Source organism: Pseudomassariella vexata (assembly GCF_002105095.1).
Source record: "Pseudomassariella vexata strain CBS 129021 chromosome Unknown BCR38scaffold_14, whole genome shotgun sequence".
In the NCBI taxonomy this organism is placed as follows: domain Eukaryota; kingdom Fungi; phylum Ascomycota; class Sordariomycetes; order Amphisphaeriales; family Pseudomassariaceae; genus Pseudomassariella; species Pseudomassariella vexata.
In genome coordinates, this window is record NW_024467969.1 from 715163 (window position 1) to 736240 (window position 21078).

Here is a 21078-nt window from a genome sequence, read left to right on the forward strand (position 1 = left end):
CGTTGGAAATGCGACTACGGGTCTTCCCATCCGATCACTGCGTACCGTTCGTCCGTCGTTCCATTTACGACTTCCTTTCACAGAGCAAGGTCAGGAAAATCATTAAAGCCAACTGTGGAGAATTCGATGTCTCAGACCTCAACTGCCAATTATTCACGGCATCACTTAAACTGACTATGCCGAGGTACGAGAAATACCTATATAACAACTTCCAAGTCGAAGTGTAGCATCACCTCTTTGACTTTTGGATTTGGACCTGAGGCAACCGCAACCTCCGGCTCCGCAAGTGGCTCGACCATACGGGATATGTCTTCAAAGACCATGATGCGGCCGATCTTGAGATCAGGTGGCAGATATACACATTTGATGCTTCTGACTATCTTCCTAATGCTCTCCCTCGAATATATGACAAGCCATCGTACCGCTTGCTGTGAGGGGCGGCATCCATCAGGACTCTTCCTGGCACCAACTTCCACATGAAACGTATCTGCTCGACAGATCAGCTCTTCATGGTAAGGCGGCACCCCTCTTCACAGAGAAACCAGCCCAGAAAGCACTACCTTCAAAGCACTCCCAGGTCTGGACCTACCACTTTGCACACATATGTTCTCCAATTTGGAAAGTATCAGTCTTTTCCTCGCATACTTCCAGAGAGTCCAACTACTCAAGTACTTACCTCTGAGTATGCATGCTGAGGTTCTCACGCCCATCTCGTCTCACGTTGTGCGAAAAACACGAACTTTGCTGGGAAAATCGAGTACCAAGCACTATATTACAGCAATAAGACACTGTTGCAGTTTGATATTCCTCGGTTAGAATCCTATCCCCTACCCAGTCATGGTCACATCACTCATCATCAAGCGAGGCTGTCAACCAGCTCTCCCTCATAGCCACTATTTTGAGGACTTGAATTGAATGCACCCTTTCTCACACATACCCCCCCTCAACCGTACCACCCTTTCTCGACTACCAGACAACCTTAGCCACACTCCTAGGGCCGTCCCGGCAAAGGTCTGGGCCCCACAATCTGCCTCCTCCCTGCCCCAATCCCCGAAGCCCCCTTATTCTGGCTATCACCCCCTGCAAACCCACTCCACTGACTCACATCCCACCGTCCTCCTACCCCACCCCCAATGCCATCAACACCCCCGTCCCCATTCCGCGGTGCCTTAGACGTCTCCTTCTGTGCCTCCTCCCACTCCTGCTGTCGCTGACGCTCCATCTCCATCTCCCTTTCGAGCAAACTCTTGCTCGCCCAGCCGCCTGCCTTGGTCTTGGCTTGCGATTGCACGCGTCGACGATCCTCCGCGTCGTGCTCGGCCGAGCCACCCAGCTCACGGGACCAGGATTGTTGCGGTGCGGGGTTAGTAGGTGCGGGGTTAGAGGCTAGGAAGCGGTCTGTTCGGGGGAGGGTTGCGGCGGCGACGGACTTGGGATCGGGCAGGGGGCGTGTGTTGGATATGGGACTGGGGCCGCGGCCGCCCGTGACGTGGTTCTTAACCCGGTCAGGGATCGGGAGGGGCCTAGCCTCGCCAGTCCGCTGGGGCTTTATGGGCGGTGTTGTGGCATCGCCGGTGCGTTGAGTCTTGAGGGCCGGTGGCGGCGATTCGCCCGTTCGGTGGGATTTAACGGGTACGGCGGTTGGCACCGGAAGTGGACGAGCGGGTAAGGGTGGGCCAGGCTTAGCAGTCTGTGCTTCCTCCTGGTGACGATCCCACTGCGTCTTGAGAATCTCTCGCTCGTCACGAGACCAGGAGTCTTGTCGGCTAGGGGGTCGGCTGGTGGGCCTCGGTCTGCTGCGTGAACGGTTGCGGTTCTTCGCGTCAGCTATCCTACGGCTGCGTCGTTCCCGCTCCTCTTCGTATTCACGTTCGCGCTGGCGTGCGAGTTCCAGTTCCCTTTCCAACTCCTTGACACGATCTCCGTAGCCTCCGGACTTGTGCGATGCTATCCCGTTTTCGGCCTGGTATTGGCTCAGGAATTGACCTTGTAGCGCCGTGTTACTCTTACTACGCGCGCGTCGTCTTTCATCGGCAAGTCTGGCTTCGGCCTCTTCTTCTGCTTGGCGACGCTTCTCTTCCGTTAACTTCCATTGACGCTCTTCCTCTTCCCAGCGTCGCTTCTCCTCCTCGGCCTTGCGCTTCTCTTCTTCGCGCTGACGCCGCGTCTCCTCTTGCCATCGGTTTTCTTCCTCGAGTCGCGCGCGCTCCTCTTCAGCTTCGAGCGCCGCCCTACGATTTCGCTCCTCCTCCTCCATTTGTAAACGCTGCCGCTCGGCCTCGGCTTCTTGCCCTTTGCGGCGGCGCTCTTTGTCAGCCAAGTTAGGTACGGACGGACCGGTAGTAGTGATCTGTCGACGTCCACCAAAGGCAATGCCGAGATTGCCCTGTGACGCACCACCCATGTAGCCGTACTGTGCAATGTTCCATGCGGGGCTAGTAACACCCTCATGATCCTTCTTGCTCCAGCTGCTCACACCTGGTGATCCCACGCGCTCGCCGCCTGCCGTCGGGCTCTTAGTCGGACTCCAACGACCCGAAGACGAGCCTCCCGTGTCGGTGGCTGCGAGTGTACCCTGGCGGCCGTAGAAGGAGCCATTTGATGCATTCGACATCCCCCTGGCCCTGGCGGGTGATGATGGCCCGGTCTGTTGTGGCGACATGACGCCGCCGCGGGGTTTGGGTCCGATCGGCGAGGCAAACGAGGACGGGTTTACGTTGTGGGCGGCACGGGAGAATGCACCAAGGCATTGGAGAACTTGGGCTGGATCTTTCTTCTCGTAGAGGTCGACAGTCAGGAACATGTCGTGTTCTTGCAGGTTCAGGGGCGGTGATTGGCACGCTCGCAAAAAGTGAGAGATATTTTCCATTTGCACGAAGGGCATGGCCGATTGCTTGAACTTGACCCCTGGAGGACCGATGGCGATGTTGATGAGCCTGCGTGGTTTGAATGTTAGCAACCCACGTGCCGGGATCTCAACCGAGGCAGGAAATGGCCATACTTGCAGAGCGCAACGCCATCTTTCAGACCATCTAGAAGATCATTACTAGGGAGTCGAGCGCCCAGAACGCTCTCAATCCACGATTGCGCCTCACTGGCCGCGGCGGGTGTGTATTTGTCGAGGCGCATCCTGCGCAGGTCCTTGTCCAAGGATGTGACGGACGCCATGTTGAACAACGAAATAGCGATGTCGAAGTTGTGAGTCCGCACGACGGCTCTAAATGCTACAATCGCGTATAATAGGATTCGTCATGTATTCAAGTGTGCAATGTTCGTCGAGGTGCGTCGATCGATACAGTGTTGCCTGGCACTGACGCGGCTTGTTTTTGATGTCAGATTGGGTCGCAAATCGGCGCAGTTCGAGAGGAAGGTAGGAATGACGGGATGAGGTCACTCTTGCTTCTGCTCCTGCGGCTGATGCGATTTTGGGGGTATCGTCGGGTCGCAATCGTACGCCGCCCAAATAAGACTTCCAGGACTCAAATTGTGATGTTTCCGAATAATATGGAAGCTGAAATATTTCCCTCAGAGTTGAACCAAAGAAAACTCCCAGAAAGCAATCTCCCAAAACTTGATTAGGAGCGCGCGCGCATGAACAACAATACAAATCCAAGTGCGCCCGTCACTACTATAGCACCGGCTGTTAAAAGATTAGGATGTCCCTGCATCCCCACCAAAGACTTTCGGGGCCTGCAGATTTGACCGAGCCAACCTTGGAACGAACCCGTGTGGCTGGTTACTTTTAACCAAGGTTTCGAATTGCGGCGTAGTACATCCGAACTTGAGAAATTAGGTGGCTGTGCATTACTTAGATTCCTGACGTCAATATTTTGTGCTGCACAATCCTACACATCTGCAGCATGTCGTCGCCCCAAATCGGACCCGTATTGGGGGCATGGTACAGGTGGAAAGCCCTACGACTGCCATGGCGTAGGAGATTTCTAGTCGGTACGTATTCTGTGTCATCTGCAAACCCAAACTCGCCGAAACTGTTGCGTCCTCTGCTATTCAAAACCGTACCTTCAACACCCACTAACACAACTACACCCAAGGCCTCGACCTCCAAGGCAACACCTACTGGATCTTCAAGCTCTCCGGCGCGGAATCTACCGAGCGCTGGCGCCGCATCGTGAAATACCCACGCTCAACCCAATACAGTGAAGTCAAGATTACGCCGCAATGGCACCAATGGCTGCGGTATCAACGAGAGAACCCTCCCTCCATCGCCGAGCAAGCGCAAGAGGTCACGCGGCAACATCAAATTAAACTGCTCGCCGCCGAGGCGGACGCTAGGTGGGAGGCTAAGCCGAGGGTTACGGATATACCGGGCAATGAGAAGGGGCAGTCGGTTCCGGTTCTGGGGACCGCGGGGACGCGGGCGCGTGTTGAAGGAACGGAAGGGGGAGAGGAAGTTGTGGGGCAGGCACAGGAGCATGGTGTAAAGGCGAGAGATAAACCAAAGGAGGTCAAGGACGACCCGTGGAAGAGAGCGTCGGGGCCGAGTGAGACGTGGCAGCCTGAAGCATGGAGTCCGAGTGCGTCGAAGAAAAGGTGACGGAAAAGCCACTTGACAGGACCAGACCACACGGATGTTATGGCAGTTGGCTGTGGTGTCAACTCTTAATGTATACAGACAACTCCGGCCGTCTTTGTACAAGTATATATGATTAAGATACAGAGCCTTGATGGCAGTAAGCCTGACCAAACACCAAGTCTAATGCAGTAATACAAACAACGCTAGCCCAGCCCATGCCCGCATAGTACCGTTTTGCCTCCGGGTATCTTTTCGCATTACTGCACACAGCAAGAGGCCAACTCCCCTTTTGCTTCCTCTATTCGTACATTTTCCGACTGTCGACCTCCATCCAAAGCATGCTCCCGTGACTCGCCGTGTGATGGACGCCTTGATGGTATTGCTACTGATCGAGCAGCAGGCTCGACTCCAAGACCAGAACACCACATGTGGCCCCCTTTCTTCATTTTTGGGGTTCCGTATGGATTGGGATCGGGAGCAAGGAAAACAGGACGCCGGATAGAAGCTCGCTTCTTCTTCTGCTTCTTCTTCTTCCTCTCCTTTTGAGGCCAAGGTGGATTTGGATGAGGAGCAAGAGGAATAGCAACTGTAATAGGGTCCTTAGCCAGTGGCAAAGAAGGGCCAAGTTTTGCCGGGCCTTGGTGGATTCCAGGCCATTTCTCTCTCGCTTGTTCTTTACTTCCGTGTTCTCCCTACGAACTCCGAGCGGACATGAACGTTACCTCTTCTAGTAGCAGTTAGTAACTTTCACGTCATCACTCCCTCTTCAGAACGTACCTTCGTCTTGATCCATCATTTCACTATCCGCGTCCTCGCTCAGGTTGCTCGTCTGGAATGTTATCAAATCAGACAACAATCTCAGCCGCTTCCCACTCCAACTTAGCACGGATCTGGCCTCCACGTCCGCGTCATCCCCGTTCCCCCCGCGGCCTCTTCCTGATCTTCCTGATCCCGTTGCGTACTTCCGTCTTGCCTTTGCCTCCCGGGCGTCGACACCCTTCCGAACAATACTTCTCAACCCGTCGCTAAATTTCTCGGCTCCGATCATCCATATGAGCTGTAACAGTTCTTCTAGCAGCAGGCTCACTTTCGCATTATCATCCGGCGCAATGGTACTAGCAGCGTTGGGCAGGAAGCAGCGCTCGAGGATAGCCGGGCTGGTCCCATTAAGATCGTAACGTTCAGCGTCAACTTTGAACGGAGGGACGGCAGTTGTCGGCATAAAGTCCTCCAACAAATTTTGCAGTATAGAGACCTGGCTGGATGCAAGGAGTGATGAGGTACATGCAGTCGAGGAGATGAATGCTGTGAAAATCGGAAGAGGTTGTGCTTTAAGTGCTACCGCGTAGTGCTCGTACAGATCCGGGAGAGCAACTGGTGGTCTGGGTAAGTAGTTACAGAGATAGGATATCAAAGCAAATAGTCGTTGACGTAGGGCAATAGACTCGACGAACGGCGGCGATAGTGTTTGCATGTCGTATTTCAGCGACCCAGACCCTTTTTTCTGCGGAGTGGGGGGTTCCGATGCTTGAGAGGAGTAGATGGAGTCATCGTCCAGCCAGGCCCCGTACTGGCCCTTCTCAATGTTGACCTTTTCCCTTTTCCGCTTGTTCATTGCTGTGTTTCTTGATTTGCCCTTGTGCTCCTTGTGCCATACTTCCTGGAATAACGAGTTGGAGGACTGGCCACCGTCTGCGAATATTGCCTTGATGAACCACTTAAGCCTGCCAGACCTGCCTGTGCGCTGCATCATATAACTATTGAGAATAGAATCTTCCAGTTGCAGAAATTTGCATTTCCCCTCAAATACGCCGTCTCTTCGGTGTGCCTCAACGTCAAGTCGATGCCGCTCATGTAAATCTGTCTCCAACACGTCGCACATGAACTCAAGCCACTGCTTCCAGTAGGCCCAGCGATTTGGATACAGGACGCTGCAGTTAAAGGCCCATCCAACCACGTTGAAGAATTCTTGTCCGCGGCGCCATACACTTTCCTTGGCATATTTCCCGTTGAGCTGTGTTTCCCCCTGGGTATCCTCGATAAGTTCGCGGCCACTGTCAGAGCTTGGTGTTTCATGACGCGACCATCGGGAGACGAAGTGGAATGCATCCTTGAATCGGCCATTGATGGGGCCAACAGTCTGGAGCAGGTTGCGTAGGTATACGAGTGAATCGGAAGCCACCTCATTCCAGCACGGGTCTTGTGCCCGTGTTGTGAAGTCCGGATGTATGACGATGGTGTTGAGCACCGCGAGTTGATTTGGGGGCGGGCAGTATGCGCCGCGATTGGAGTTGGTGACCGCACCGCCGACGCATAACTGGCTCTTGAGCAGACTCAGGGTAATCTTGTGCAAATTCTCCTCGAGGTAAATCTGACAGTGTTGTCTCAGTTCCGGGGGTAGTTGTCGTGCCTTGAGATACGGCGATTCAGCCTCGGCGTCACCGGGACTATCGACGTCCGTCGCGGTAGTTGCATCTGCTAGATTAGAAGGTGATGCCGTGGCTGTCACGAAGGAGGTTGGTGACGAGATAGCCGACAGGGGCGAAGTTGTCTGCTCTTCTCGTAGCAGCGGCGGCATCTCGATCTGCGATATAGTTACAGGTACTCAACACATTGAGTCGCAAGCGACGCGAATAAACTGACAGAAGAAGGGACTCTCAACTTTGGAGCTTTGGTAAAGTGAAAATCGCGGGGAAGGAATATGCGCTGCGGTAGCGCGTAAGTGGAGGAAGACGTGTTTTAGCCCCACCAGACAACTTGAATCTCTGGAATTCTCACATGGAATCCCTGAGCAATGCAAGCGAATTCACTGAAGCTTTTGACAACTGAGAAAGCAGGGAGTCCCTTCTAAAACGTGCACCTGCATCTTGGTAACTTTCCGTATGTCCGACACACCTGTCGACATGCAAGACAAGCTTCGAGAACGAGCAAAGCAAGCAAGTTCAGTCACCACAACTCCCACTCTTTCCACTCTACTTGCTCTATTCCAAAGTCATGATCAAACGCACCTTCCGTCACCACAAGTTGGCATTACTTATATACGAAAAATACGAAAATGTGGATGTCCGATCCTCCTCATATTGAACGCTTCTAAGGGTATCCATGTGCTGGGAAGATACCTGCGGACGGCATACAAAAGCCCCGCACCTAACCTGATGGAGCAGAAAGGACCAAACCCCTCACCTAACCCAGCCTAAAAGAAAATAAAACATTCTTTTTACTTGAGCAAATCAATCTCCATGAGCCTCCACAAGACATGTGGCTGCTTCCAGTAGACCTGAGTTGACTACTCGCACTGCCCTAAGACACATGCCAAAGGCTCTTCCATCGTGGCATCTTCAGCGGGTGAGAAAGGCAGTTTTTCGGCTTCGTGTTCACGAGCGAACCATGGCACCAGTTCCCCAACATCGAACATTTACAGCTGGCCATGGCCAAGGAGCACCTTGCTAAGCGAGGGTAGGCCTAGAAACACTGGCCGCAGCGAATGATGCTGTGGACCCAGAGAAAATGAAATGGGCTTACTGACTAGTCTGCCCTCTAACTGAAGCGTTCATGAAGCTATACGGGCAATACGGTACTGAATGTGGGTTTAATCTGCCGCGAGAACGGAGGCTCTGACGAATCCACTCGACACACCGTTTTACTGATTATTGTAGCCGTATTATTTATTCTCTTTCAATTTGAAGCTCAATCAGAAAGGTCAGCCATCATGCTTCCGTCCTTGATCTTACAACGACGACTTGAAGATCGAAGAAAGAACGTGGGCTGTCTCGCGCATTAGGGGAAAATTTGGCAACTCTACGAATTATCAACAGCCATGAGAGTAAGGCTGCTACCCAGCAGAAGCTAACTCATCAAACCTTCAGTGTCACATTACTGGTGGGGGTCGCTTCGTGGTTCAATGTTGATTTGCTGCGTTGCGGCGCTGCTTGCCCATTGGTTCAGCCCTAGAGTCCAACTTGTAGCTTTGGGTCGTATCTCGCCGACTGCTGCGCCATTGGAATGCTGGCCGTGGACAAAAATGGAATATAGGGCTGAATCTCCTTCCATCTTTCATGGGCTGTAAGCTAAAGTTGGCTAGCTGAAATTCCATCTGCCGCCATTCGTGGGTAAATAGTACTTTCTGCCAATGCATGCAGTCAGCAACCGGGAAAGGATGGCCATCCTAGTATCGAATACATAGAGGAGAGACTCTTCCCGGATTCGGTTGGAGGATTCAAAAATGCACATATATCTCATTACATTTGTATCTAAAGTCCTTATTTCTTCGGCTCGACTTGCTGAAACGGCGTTACTCATGACAAAAAGGCACATCTTCACGGTCATAACGAAAACACCAAAGCGAGTGTTTTCAAAAAGATGCAATGGCATACGAACAACCATAATATCCACATGGACAACAGGGGGCCTACATGCCGCAGGGTATAGCGGGGTACGGGGCATGGAATAACAGCACCTTCCAGACATCATGGCCTCAACAACCACCGATGAGCTGCACACACACACTGCGGTCGCGAACCAACCAAGTGACGACCGTATGTCGTGGCCGCCGACGACAAAGACTCCAATCAAAGAATACAGCGATTCCGACGGTGCAAGGCGTAGGTTTCCATTCACATTAGCGACGCAGCCACTGCCTCGAAAACGACGGCGGATATGTGGTGTCAAGCGACCTCTGTTCTTGATTGTACTGGCGGTTAGGTTGTTCTTGCTGGTTATGGGCTGACGTTGGGGAGAAATGCTTCAAGTGACGGGGGAATTTCTTTGACAGAGGAGACGAAGTTTGCCGTTTGCTTTCTTGATCGTCATGTTGACTCCCCGCGTGCCCGGGCATTGTGATGCATTCCGACATGGAGGGTCGGGCGGTGGTGCAGTAGGTTGCTGGCGTCAGCACCAGCCTGCGGCGCCTGTCGAAACAGATGAATAGCAGATTTACTCATCGGATACGCTGCTTAATGTTTGAGGTTCTTTCAGGTATAATCAACTCATCGCTTAAAATGAGCTGACTTGGGCAGTAGCAGTACCAGCAGCAATGTGTCGTCACCACCACAACAGAAACATTCACAACGCCCGTGGTTCTATCACCCACACCAAGTTACACTAGCACTCTGGTAACCGGGCCGGTGGTGCCCCTGCGAGATAACAACATCGTCTATGTCTCGGAAATCACGTCCAAGCCGTTCACGTCCAGTGCGGCCGCGACTACAACAGCAACGAGGATATTAGCCATGGTACTGCGGACAGCATGGCCGAGTGGATCGACAGGTGTGGCCAAAACACGGATTGTATGGGCGCCGGATATGGCAATTCGAACGGCAAGTTTACATGCTTTTTGAAGTCGTCTTTGGGGAGGCCAGACTGGGCTAAGCAGTGGTATTTCGCTCAGTTGCAAGATATGCCTGATGACCGCGCTTGATTTTGCAAATTCTGGTGGGTTTGCCTTTGTAGTTTGTGAGCTTTACTGAGCGGCATTGCCTGGCTTCAATTTCTCTCTATACTTTTTCTTTCTTCTATGGTAAAGGAGTTGGCGTCCAGATGATACCCACGGCATATCAAGCAATGGGCAATGGCGATGAATTTGGTATGGCGTTTGGCATTCAAATCCACAAACATGCCTTTAAAGCTTTGCAATATGGTATGTCGACTTCAGTCGGTGACACTGAGGATCGACACCCTGTTTATGTGATTACGCTTTAAGGAGGATGTGACAAGACTTTCACGAATACAGATACAGTTTCGCAGATCTATGACGACAAAGGACATAGTCAATGAGGAGAATGGAGGAAAAGTACGTACATCCAACTCCGCCGTTGGAGTGACTAGGTAAAATCATTCCAGGTAATGAAGAAGGGTTCAGGGGTGCTGGGTGGTCAAGAGAAGTTCACTTGTAAGTACGAAACTTCGGCACTTGACATACCGAGCGCTGTGGCAGTATTTATTCCAGGAAAGAGAGTTTACGAAATCCCACCTAGTGTAAAACAGATAACTGGAGCTATTTTCAAGCATATTTCTCATGCAACTGACCGACTGCGGAGTGATGTGTGTTGCTCCGACAAAGCCACCCCGAGCCTTTGCCCGCCGTTATCGCCATTCAGGATCCGCAGCTATGAAATCGCTTACAGCCGAAAAAAGAAATCTATACTCAGGTTTCATGCAGAGTCGTAAAGCACAGCCCGGCATGTGTCGACAGCTGTAAACCATCTGACCAGAGTGGCTCACTACTCCTGGATATAAGGGAGAAATGGGTAATCTATAGGAGTCAAGATCCGAGCCTGTTCTTAGAGCATGTTCTAGTGTTGACTATGCATTCAGAGCTGAGAGAAAATAAGAAAATAGAAAAACCGGTCCACAAATTGATTCCGTCGCGGCCTAAGGACCCGTCAGTGAACCAGAAGCAACTGCTCATACCAGGGCCATAACCTGTAATTAGAGTCCGCAAACGACCCCTGCGCCCAACCTGCTAGACATCTAGTATTTTTTTCCGTAACTTTATTGGACTGGTCAAGAAGAATATGGAAAGTCGCCGATCTGTCTCTCTACCGCTAATTGTGAAAGTAGGATCACGCTGCACCGCTGAGCCTTGCCAAATGTCGTCTTAAGGAAATGAGGTTTAGTGAATGAAGCTTTCCTGGCGATCGAAAAGGCGACATAACGTTCTGAAAAATGATAATTGCCTGATTTCACCACCGCGTCACCGTAGTCCGACTTATGAAATAGGAAACGGAGATAGCTTCAGGTGGTATTATCAGCCAACTGCCCCAAAAGTTGTTATATGGATCATGTGCTATTCTTATTATGAATGTTGACAACTTCCGCAAGCTGTCCAACGTCGCAATACCAAAGGATTTAGTCCTTATGACAAACGCATGAAAGAAAAGCTTGCATGGTGACTATTTTGTTATTATTTGGGCTGGGCTCACCATGGCCAACCCTCTTGCGTACATGGCCTAACTCGACAGAAGACTGGGGCCTACGTTCTGATCTGCTGTCTCTATTTGCTTTTTTTCGTCACTTATTCTTTCTTGCCTAATGTAGAATCCACAATGATGGCAGTTCATAGTTCCGAAAGCTATTTATAAGTACGTATGATTGCATGGAGATAAGCACTCTTCCAAGCCAGTGAAGAGTGCTCATGTTTATGAAAGCATGAGGACCCCGACTAAACTTTAAGCCCACCAAGGTTCTTCCAGAAGACAGCGGGGTTAAATGCCATATGAACGCCTTCATCATAATCATGATGTGGCTATCTATCCCGGAGCTCTTAAAGGGTCGTCGACAAATTTTGCTATTCGACTTCATACCTCAGACCACCACCGGAAATATCCCGGGCTGAGTGATAGTCAACCAAGTGAGAGTTATATCACGGTGCACATTTTGTACCGTGCTTAAATTCCGCAGAATTATGACAACCGAAACATCCAAAACCGGGGACCACTATACCATCTCGCCGTCTAGTGGAGATCGGCGAAGTAACTAATGAACGACCCCAAACTCTGACAGCTCCCTATGAGAATTAAAACAACAATGAACGGCGACCTTCCGAAATGAAACATCGCCCAATCTCTGATTCGGCAGGTCTAGCCATTTTGTACGTAAACAGTTCCCGTGCTGTGCCCCTGTTGCGCCCAAAAGCCGCGGGAGACTCGGCGACCCTGCAAGCACGCTAGGGGATCTGAGTTTATAACAAGTCGCCGATGTTTGATGGAATAATTCTAAGGACGTCTGCACTGTGGAATTTGCAAGTGGTGAACATATCTAATCTGTGCTATTGAACACAAAGTGTGATTACCGACTAATACACTAGGCGATGCAGATTTAAATAATTATTTCCTTAGATACAAGTTTAATAATTAACCGTATTAACATCCTATTTAAAATACTAATTTCCCTAAATACCCTATAACGTGATCTTCTGTTTTCTCTTTGATTCTTATTTTCTTAATAATTACATAGTAAACTATTAGGATTCTAGAAGAATTTATGATTAATCGTAAAAGCTATATTGAACGCATTTAAGATTTTATTTCCTTACGTCACAGTAATAGGGTATTGGCGTATAAATACAGTATCCTACTATTAATACTCTTAAATACAACTAGAAAAGTATGTTAAATCTAGAGTTCTAGTATGTTGATTAATAACTCTAAGGGAATCGGCTCTCTATTAATAACTCTATGCAGATATCATATTAATTATGCTTACTCTACGCATTATACTAGGTATTTTAGTGTTATAGAGTACTTAATAGAAGGAATAAAGGGTCTAACCTGTTAGCTATACTAATAACTATATCGATTTTGGCCTAGATTATAGCTATAGCGCTTAATCTTATAAAAGCTATATTATTTAATACACGATGATAAATAAAACGGAACAGACTTAAATATGATATTCTTAAATAACTAATATAAAAAACGATTAAAATATCTAGATATAGTATGAAATAATAAAGAAATTATTCTACTAAAAAGATAAAGAATCTGCAGAGTAATGAAAGTTAAATACGTATAGAAATAAATAGATTTACTACTATTTTAATACTTTAGTTCTAATCGTATCAACGATTTCAGTTAATTATCTGATGTATTATTACAAATAGGGGTGCGTTTCTATAGGAGTCAATGTGGTTAGAGTATCATCTGGGCACTATCAGACTGTTCATTTGATAATTCTAACCATTGACGATGACAGACAAACAGACCAATCGGGAACTACACTACTAAGGTTAAGTACTTTACGTGACTCCACTTTAGCCAGGATTATGGTCGCCGACCAACGCCCAATTATCAAAGCTTATAACCCCGGGACCAAGCACATTCCACTAGCTGTGGATGTGTCTAGGTGGGTAGCATGCAAGTCCAATCTGTCATCGCTGTGCATCATTTTTACAAACATGTGTATCAGCAATAAGCCTGGTACTAGCTACAGAGATGTGGTTGGCTGCAAGGTAGGTTAGTTCAATATAGAGTGTATTGCGTGATCTGCCAAGTGAAGAAAATTGTGGGAATAGCTTACTATCCCTCTACATGTACAGGGCAAGTTCATCCTAAGTAGCACACCGATTCACTTTGCTACCATCTCTATATGACTGGTGAGAAGAGTGTTCAAATTTATTGATATATCTCACAACTTTTGTGAAGTAACCCTTTGCCCGCGTCACAAATATCGAAAATCAATCATTGCATCCCGAACGCCTGTTGTGAACCCGAACCAGTTCAGTCTCACATTCTCCCTCCCTTCACTGTTCGATGCTATTGTGGGTTGGACTTCTGGCGATTTGGCGGAGCTGTTCAGGGATCTGAGCCGAACTAGACAGTGCCACATCGCCGAAGTCCACTCAGTAGGATAACCTGGGCCGATCTTGAGAGAATGTGTTGGCACTACAAGCAACGTTTTGCTATGACCAGGGCTATCTCGAACGACTCAGTTGAGCATGCTGTTGATATCACTCATGATACTCTCATCCGACGCCATGGAGCTGATGATCTCCTCCTGGGTGTACCCAACCCAAAGCGACGAATTATTCTGCTGCGCCTTCTTGACGTGGTAAATCTCGGACGCAACGCCCTTCACCTGACTGCCAGCACGACCCGCCGCCTTCCAGACGTTGCTAAGTTTGTTGAGGGCGCCGATGTTGAGACGAATCTTCTCCTTCAGGTCTGCATCGTTCTGCACGATGATTAAGGCCCACTTGCTCAGGTGGACGACGGACGAGAGGGTGAGAACGCAGGTGAAAAAATGGGTATGGCAGGTAATGGGCACGTTGTAGGTCACCATCTTGCTTATTGCTGAAGCGGCCGTAATGATGTGTCGCGTGTGAGCATTGAAGTGCTCACCCGACTGGACGGCCTGGTGAGGCGCGCAAGCCGTCACATCCCGAGCTGGCGAAGAGTCGAGTTGCGAGTGAGGCTGGTGCAGAATGATGGAGCATCTAGACAATTGTAAGTCAACGTGCCGAAGTGAAATTGGGGTAGGCTACCCACGCATGGTTGATCATGTGTGCTTGGAACATCATTTCGTCCAGCTGGCAATCCTTGTTCAAGCAGTCACGTTTGGATTCCGGAAGATGCAACCGCCAATTGGACAGGAGCGATTCGATCCTATCAACATTGTCATCGCCAGGAAAAACGCTTTCAGGAAGCCGCATCATGCGGCCAAGGTTCCTGATGGATGCGATCCGGTATGCGAATGACGAAAACGGCCTGTCATTGCCAGTAAATATCTGGTCTTCAAAGTCTTCCAGATACATTGGACGAGGTATTTGCTGGCAATCTGTTAGGTCGCAAAGAGGTTAAACATTACCCATGTTGGACTCACCCCAGAAGTGTACTCGAACTCCTCGCAAGGCAAACCCACGTCAGCCACAATGTCGAAAAGGAGGAAGTTGGTGGCCCTGTGAACGCCAGCAACCATTCCGTCCACCACAAACAGATCCCACCATGTCCGACGCCAGCTCTCTTCCAGCGTTGGGTTACTTCGTCCGTGGAGAGTGGCATACGGTCGTTGATACAGCCCAATCTCGATGGCGATTCGTTCGACATCGGACAATATGTCACGGGCCTTCTCGTTTTCGGCACATCCGTCAAGACATATGATCAATATCACAAGAGCTTGTACAAGGAAGCCATCTTTGGGCGTGTCTTCGTCATAGCAGAGCCGCATGGCTTCATCGAAGAAGGTGGCACGCAATGGACCGACCTCAAAATACAGCGAACCGGCCCACCTCATTGCCGCAAACAGGTGGTCGAGATTTCTGTCTTTCGCCATTTTCAGAAGATGTTCTTTGGGCAGAACGGCCGGATGGCCCGCATAGAAGTGGGAGTAAAATGAATCAATACAGCGCTCTGGGATGGTCTGTGGAGGTCTGTTGGCAGTTACCTCGACAAGTGCGCCATTCATTGGATTGAGGTAGGGGTTTCTGTACAGCTGCATACCCCCCAGAGGTCCTGAGGCGAAGGGACTGGCTGCTGCTGACTCAAACATGCCCATGGGATTGAAGGTAGCTAGAGACGGAGTGACTGGTGTGGTCATAGTGGTGGCCATTGACGTGGTAGGCAATGTAGCGCCAAGAAGCATCGGACAGGTCTCGCCGCCCGAGGACGGCGAATCAGAGGCATGTCGCTTGTTTGGATTTTGAGCTGTATTCCTCCTTGGGCCTTTGTACCCGCGGCGTGAAGCCACGTATTGGCAAACCGTGTCACCCGAAGCCAAGCAGCGCGAGCACGGGTTCAACCCATCGCATTTGAGATGTTTGGCCCGCTTTTCATGTCAGTTGGAGTTGCCAAACTACGGTAGGGAACCGCAACTTACACATCCAAGGCATGCGGCCGGCACGGTCGGAGGGGTTCGTGAATCGCCGTTTGCCGGGGCTGTGGTCGCGCCGCCCATGACGGCTCCTACGACGGAACCGCGGGGCATGTTCTCGGGCGTGTTCTCGGGCATGTTGTCAAAAAGTGAGATTGGCCCTATCGGCGACCCATTGGAGGTGTTGGGTGATGCGAATGAATCCATAGCACATCAAAATTCTTGAAAAAAATCACAAAAGGGCCGATGGGTAAGTGGTTTGATGCGTGAATACCTAGAAAATATTCCAGAAACACGGTCTTGATGATTGATCAAAGTATCAAACCGTTATCTAGAAATGTGCTCAAGGGGCGGTGCCTGAACGTTGTTCGACGGTCGGCGACCAAGATGGCGCCAGGAGTGGAAGTTGTAAGCCAGCGGCGGGGTCTATGCGAGGGGAACTTCTATTTAACCTGACGCCCCTACCGATCTCGACCTCAAAGTCGTTATTATTCCAGTTCGCAGGACTGAGACCAGCTCCAGATATCTGTTCGTAAGATTTTGGAACCGTACAGTGATGTTGTCGTGTAGTCAATTGAGATGCGCAGAAAGCAAAAGTCGACTGATCGCCCCGCAGAGCTGCAACAATCCCCAGGTGTCGAGCTCCTTGGTGAGCGGCTTCTCCACTTCCAGATGCCGAACCCGCCGGCTTAGGACAATGCCAGTCGTGACGCCCTGCTTGCCAATCGTGGGATAAGATGCCGTGATAGTTGAGCAGATGAAACGGTGTAGACGCAGGGGCGTCTGGTAAATGATGAGATTTAGATTTCACGCCAGGATAGTTGCGATGGAAGCTTAACGGAGTGAACATGCTTTTTCCGAGGGAGGGAAACGAAATTTCGAAGCGGGCAGAAAGGCCAATGGTGGTGTGAGGGGTTGAGTGTTTGGACCATTTGCGAAGATGCAGGGACGCATGGAGGCGTTCACAACTCGAAAAGAAATCTTGATCGTGGTCTGGGTTCGCCCGTGTTGAGACTGACGAACAGGGATATAGCTGGCTCCCATCTACAATGAAGATGGCGGCTTTGGACGACGACTGGCTGCGTGCCTCGACGGTGTCACCCGCATGTCTCATTCGGCGGAAGCCTTTTCGTCGTGCAGTTGGACGCCAGCTTGATTGAACGGTGGTCTATTGATTTACCTGAGCTGGACTGAGTCTGTCCTCACCTCGAAAATCGTACAGGTTGGTCGGTGAGGATGCCGATATCTGACCGGCAATGTCTTAGCTTTGTTACTTTGTTGATTTATCAACTCGATAATCTCGCCTTTTTAACACAACCGACTTGAGTGTTACTCAAACTATGAGCTGCCAAACCCGTCGTCTTCATCGGATGCTATGGTCGATGAACATCATATATAACGGCACAAGAGTCATGATAGTCTGGAAAGATTTGAGGACAGGATTAGGGTCTTGGCCATAGCTTAGGCAGAGAGAAGTCGAGAGCTGCCTTCGTGGACGCTCAAGACTTCAACAAAAATGCAGGAGTTGGATCCGCAAGTTGCTCAAGAAGCAGGCAGCCGACATCAGCTGAAGGTAAGTACAGCACGTATGTGCTGGTTGCAGCTGCCTGCCAGTCGGTGCCAACAAATTAGTTCACCACGTGCACTTGCCTGCCCTTGCAGTCTCAAAAAAAGTTGGAGCTCGGGACCATGGAAGATCCAAAGCGGCCTGTGAGCAACCACCCAAGACACAACACCCGGCCTCATTCGCACATATAAAGAGAATCGCGAGATCCTACACTTGGAAGAGTTTCAACGATCGATGGGCCACTACCTGCCCTCAACAGTATCGAGATCTAGGGATCGCTATCCACCTGCGACCCCCCGAACTTGGCCTGCCCCGGCAACACCTAGGCAGATTACTCGCAGCGAGGTCGTACCACGGGGATTTCGTGACCTACCACGAGAGACTCCAGCATCGCGACGCACTGCTCAACTGCGGGTGTGGAAAGACAAAGACACCAGTCCACTTCTACTTTTGCAAGCGCGGCCGCAAGGCCACGCCCGGTCATCTAAAAGCGCATATGGCCAAGAATAGTATAGATTCCCTCCTAGGCACGGCCAAGGGAGCTCGTTTGTTTTGTCAATGGGCGGAGGAGACCAATTTCTTTACTGAGATCTGCCCATCGCACTGAACAGGAATGTTAGATGAAGACAGTCCCCTGTAACATAGATTCGACTAGCATAGACCATGCCGGCACTGCGCCCGGCACGTCTCACGTGATGAGACGTTAAATTTCAATCAATCAATCAATCATGGAAGATCCCATAAGAATTTTTGTGCTGAAGTTGGACGAATTTGCGACACATTTGCACAACCTTCATTGCCCTGATCGATCCTGATTATAAGCAGGCTGCGACGTCAACTTGACCGCAATCAAGGCGGTCTTTTCCATCCTGACAAACCGCAGATCGAGTGGTGGTACACCTCAATCTCTGATAAGCAGGCTCTCCAGGACTGTTAGTGCCTACAAATACAGTGGTCTATTATACAAACATCGTGTTACGCTAGATAACCTCACTCCCGCCTATTTACTTAAATCGATGGTCCAAGGCAGCAAGGTGGCTTAAGCACCCTGGAATGCGGCTTGACCACCATCCCACATTACCAGCATGGACCCTGTGAGTGCTGCAGGTCTTGCCCTCAGCGTTGCCAGCATAGGGTTGCAAGTCTATACCGGCTGCATACAAGGTGACCCCTCTTCTGATATCCTGGCGAATATCACGGCCTAGAATTCGACCCTATTAACACCTGGTCAGGCATTCAACTTCTTGTTACGGCCAAGAACTTTCCAGAAGAGTGCAAGTATCTCAACCTCCGATTGCGCATGGAACAGCAGCGCTTGTTTGCCTGGAGTGAGACGTCTGGATTGCAAGAGCTGGACGACAAGAACCAGCAAAAGATCCTAGAGTCTAACACGTTTGTTTTACACCGCACGACGGTACTCGATTTACTGGTGCAGATCCAGTGTCTTTTCAAAGAATTTCGGGACCAGCAGAAGCAGTACAAAAGGTTGCAAGTAGTAAATGGACCTGATGATGCCATGCAGAATCCAGAACAAGATGCATCCGATGCCAACTTCCCGTTACCCCAGAAACGCCGAGACTTCATTAAAAAAGCAATGGGCAGCCTCAGGGAGAGGACAAAAGAGGGTGCGCTTCGGCTGAAGTGGGCATCGTTTGACAAGGAAGGCTTTGAGAAACTGCTTGCCAGGTTTGCGACTCTCAATGATAACATGACTGATATTCTCGATGCAAGGCTCCAAGTGGAGATACATCGGACCGTCCAGGACACCAACAGGGGCATGCTGCAGTTACATCGCAAGATCGCAGACTTATCACGGTTGGTCATGGCTTTAAACATCAAGATGGACGCCAGTCCACAGTACGCTTCTGTACCAATGTCCGATACGCAGAAGCAAGCCAGAGCTGCTGATGCTTCGGGGCTTAAGCTTGTTTCCCAACTTGCCAAGTTCAAGGCATTCAATGAAGCCATCGAATCCGATAGGCAGAGCCCCCTGGACGAGGCAACTGCCATGTGTCTCGAGTTAGGCAAACTTGGGCAGCGGAAAGATCTCATGCTGGACGTCGCAATGATCCAAATCAAACCAAGTGCTGAGAGAATCGAGTCACAGCGCTGCGATGCTGTGCTTGAATGTCCCAACGGAAGTCGGAAACAGATTTGGATCGAGTGGAAGGAGTACGCTAGGGAGACCCCCAACGATGTCGTACCTCCCAAGCAAGTTATTCTTGAGAGAGTGTGGAAGCTCGTCGCATTGCTCAATCACAGCCCCAAACCCGAAGCTTTCAGGACTCCTCACTGTCTTGGATTCTTCGACCAGGCATCTGCTAATGGTGAAGATAGCGATGACGACGATATCTCAAATCTGCGGCTGGGGCTGGTGTTCGAGCGCCCAGGCGACAACAGTCTACACACAGACATGCCTCCTGTCAGTTTGCGTCAACTATTCGAAAAAGACCCGAGGACATATCGAAAGCCCAGCGTATCGGAAAGGATAAAACTGGCACATGCTGTTAGCAATTGCCTATTGGTTAGGCTCGTGTTCCATGCTTTAGGTTGACCACTGCTGACAAATGGCAGAGCCTCCACTTGGCAAACTGGCTTCACAAGTCGTTACGCAGTGAAAATCTGATATTCTTTAGCACGGCAGGGGGTCACATTGACTATAGCAAGCCATATCTCTCCGGCTTTGACTTCTCTCGTCCTGCCCGAAAAGATGAGATGACCGAAGTCGCTGGCGATAATGTGGACCACAATCTCTACCGACATCCCCACGCACAAACCACGACGAGTTCTGGTGAGCGCGAGCGCTTCAAGAAGAGTTTCGACATCTACAGTCTCGGTGTCCTGTTCGTGGAAATTGCACATTGGGTCACGGTAGACAAAGTGCTACGGATCGATCTCAACAAGGCCCGCGGCCGACCGTCAATAGTTGCGAGGGTTCAGGAGAATCTCTTGATGCCCGACATGCTGGACGAATTGGGTGGGCATATGGGAGATGTGTATCAGGAGGCGGCACGGCGCTGTATTGCTGGTGGGAAGTGGCTCAATCTTGTGGAGATGGATGATGAGACGAACAACGAAGTTGCGGCGAGGTTGTCGCTGACGTTCTATGAGAAAGTTGTGAAACAACTAGCGAACATAGTTATCTAAGTTTCATCTGGAGCCGGCACACAATTTCTGGGATCCTTGCCTATCCTCCATACTATGAGCTCGGGGGTTCTGAAACGTCTGGATTGCATGTGAAATCCACGAGTCTCTCAGGTATCAGATCACTCACCTGAAGTGTGAAGCGTTGTACATTGAAATCTAAATGGGCCTTGAAACACGGCATGACTGGATATACACAGCAGTGCCCAACCCACACCCTTAACAGAGACGTCTGCGACTTGATCCAATCCAGAAGCATTCTGAAGAGGACCAGGTATTTAGGCCACACAATGCAGTTGTTGTTCATCGCTTTCCACGGACCATTCGTTGCCTGACGAGTAGAGGGCCTGCCTCCGGGACTTAGCTTAATTGTGTTCTTATCAGTTATGGCTCAACGCCTGACCACCCGATGGTCCATGAAAAGCCCCTGTATTTACAAGTTGAGGTTTCTGTGCTTGCAACGGCCACGATGTGGATTGAGAGATGATGAAAACGGCTGATGTGATAGGCTCCGTCGTGGAGATGTTAC

At 50.2% G+C, this 21078-nt stretch overlaps 6 protein-coding genes across 6 annotated transcripts; 2 read left to right on the forward strand and 4 right to left on the reverse strand.

Annotated features, from left to right (window-relative positions):
• Window positions 1–991: 991 nt before the first annotated feature.
• On the reverse strand, window positions 992–3168 carry BCR38DRAFT_352025 (uncharacterized protein; the record flags this gene model as incomplete). Its single annotated transcript, XM_040856685.1, has 2 exons — window positions 992–2936; window positions 3002–3168. The coding sequence occupies 2 exons, from the start codon at window positions 3166–3168 to the stop codon at window positions 992–994; spliced, it is 2112 nt and encodes a 703-aa protein (XP_040711938.1).
• A 692-nt stretch (window positions 3169–3860) lies between these two features.
• BCR38DRAFT_488977 (uncharacterized protein) lies at window positions 3861–4555 on the forward strand (the record flags this gene model as incomplete). The annotated part of the gene is made up of 2 exons (XM_040864347.1): window positions 3861–3948; window positions 4053–4555. 2 exons carry the CDS (start codon window positions 3861–3863, stop codon window positions 4553–4555), a joined length of 591 nt encoding a protein of 196 aa, XP_040711939.1.
• A 548-nt stretch (window positions 4556–5103) lies between these two features.
• On the reverse strand, window positions 5104–7274 carry BCR38DRAFT_66921 (uncharacterized protein). Its single transcript, XM_040865547.1, has 2 exons — window positions 5312–7274; window positions 5104–5261 (listed from the first exon to the last, which is right to left on the reverse strand). The coding sequence occupies exons 1-2, from the start codon at window positions 7110–7112 to the stop codon at window positions 5227–5229; spliced, it is 1836 nt and encodes a 611-aa protein (XP_040711940.1). The 5' UTR covers window positions 7113–7274; the 3' UTR covers window positions 5104–5226.
• A 6683-nt stretch (window positions 7275–13957) lies between these two features.
• On the reverse strand, window positions 13958–15922 carry BCR38DRAFT_351751 (N-terminal binuclear Zn cluster-containing/DNA binding domain-containing protein; the record flags this gene model as incomplete). Its single annotated transcript, XM_040856666.1, has 4 exons — window positions 13958–14465; window positions 14518–14798; window positions 14852–15793; window positions 15845–15922. The coding sequence occupies 4 exons, from the start codon at window positions 15920–15922 to the stop codon at window positions 13958–13960; spliced, it is 1809 nt and encodes a 602-aa protein (XP_040711941.1).
• A 97-nt stretch (window positions 15923–16019) lies between these two features.
• On the reverse strand, window positions 16020–17145 carry BCR38DRAFT_67026 (uncharacterized protein). The gene has a single exon (XM_040865548.1). The coding sequence runs from the start codon at window positions 16950–16952 to the stop codon at window positions 16182–16184; it is 771 nt and encodes a 256-aa protein (XP_040711942.1). The 5' UTR covers window positions 16953–17145; the 3' UTR covers window positions 16020–16181.
• Window positions 17146–18490: 1345 nt separating this feature from the next.
• BCR38DRAFT_460554 (prion-inhibition and propagation-domain-containing protein) lies at window positions 18491–20552 on the forward strand (the record flags this gene model as incomplete). Its single annotated transcript, XM_040862427.1, has 3 exons — window positions 18491–18569; window positions 18638–19929; window positions 19980–20552. 3 exons carry the CDS (start codon window positions 18491–18493, stop codon window positions 20550–20552), a joined length of 1944 nt encoding a protein of 647 aa, XP_040711943.1.
• Window positions 20553–21078: the final 526 nt, after the last annotated feature.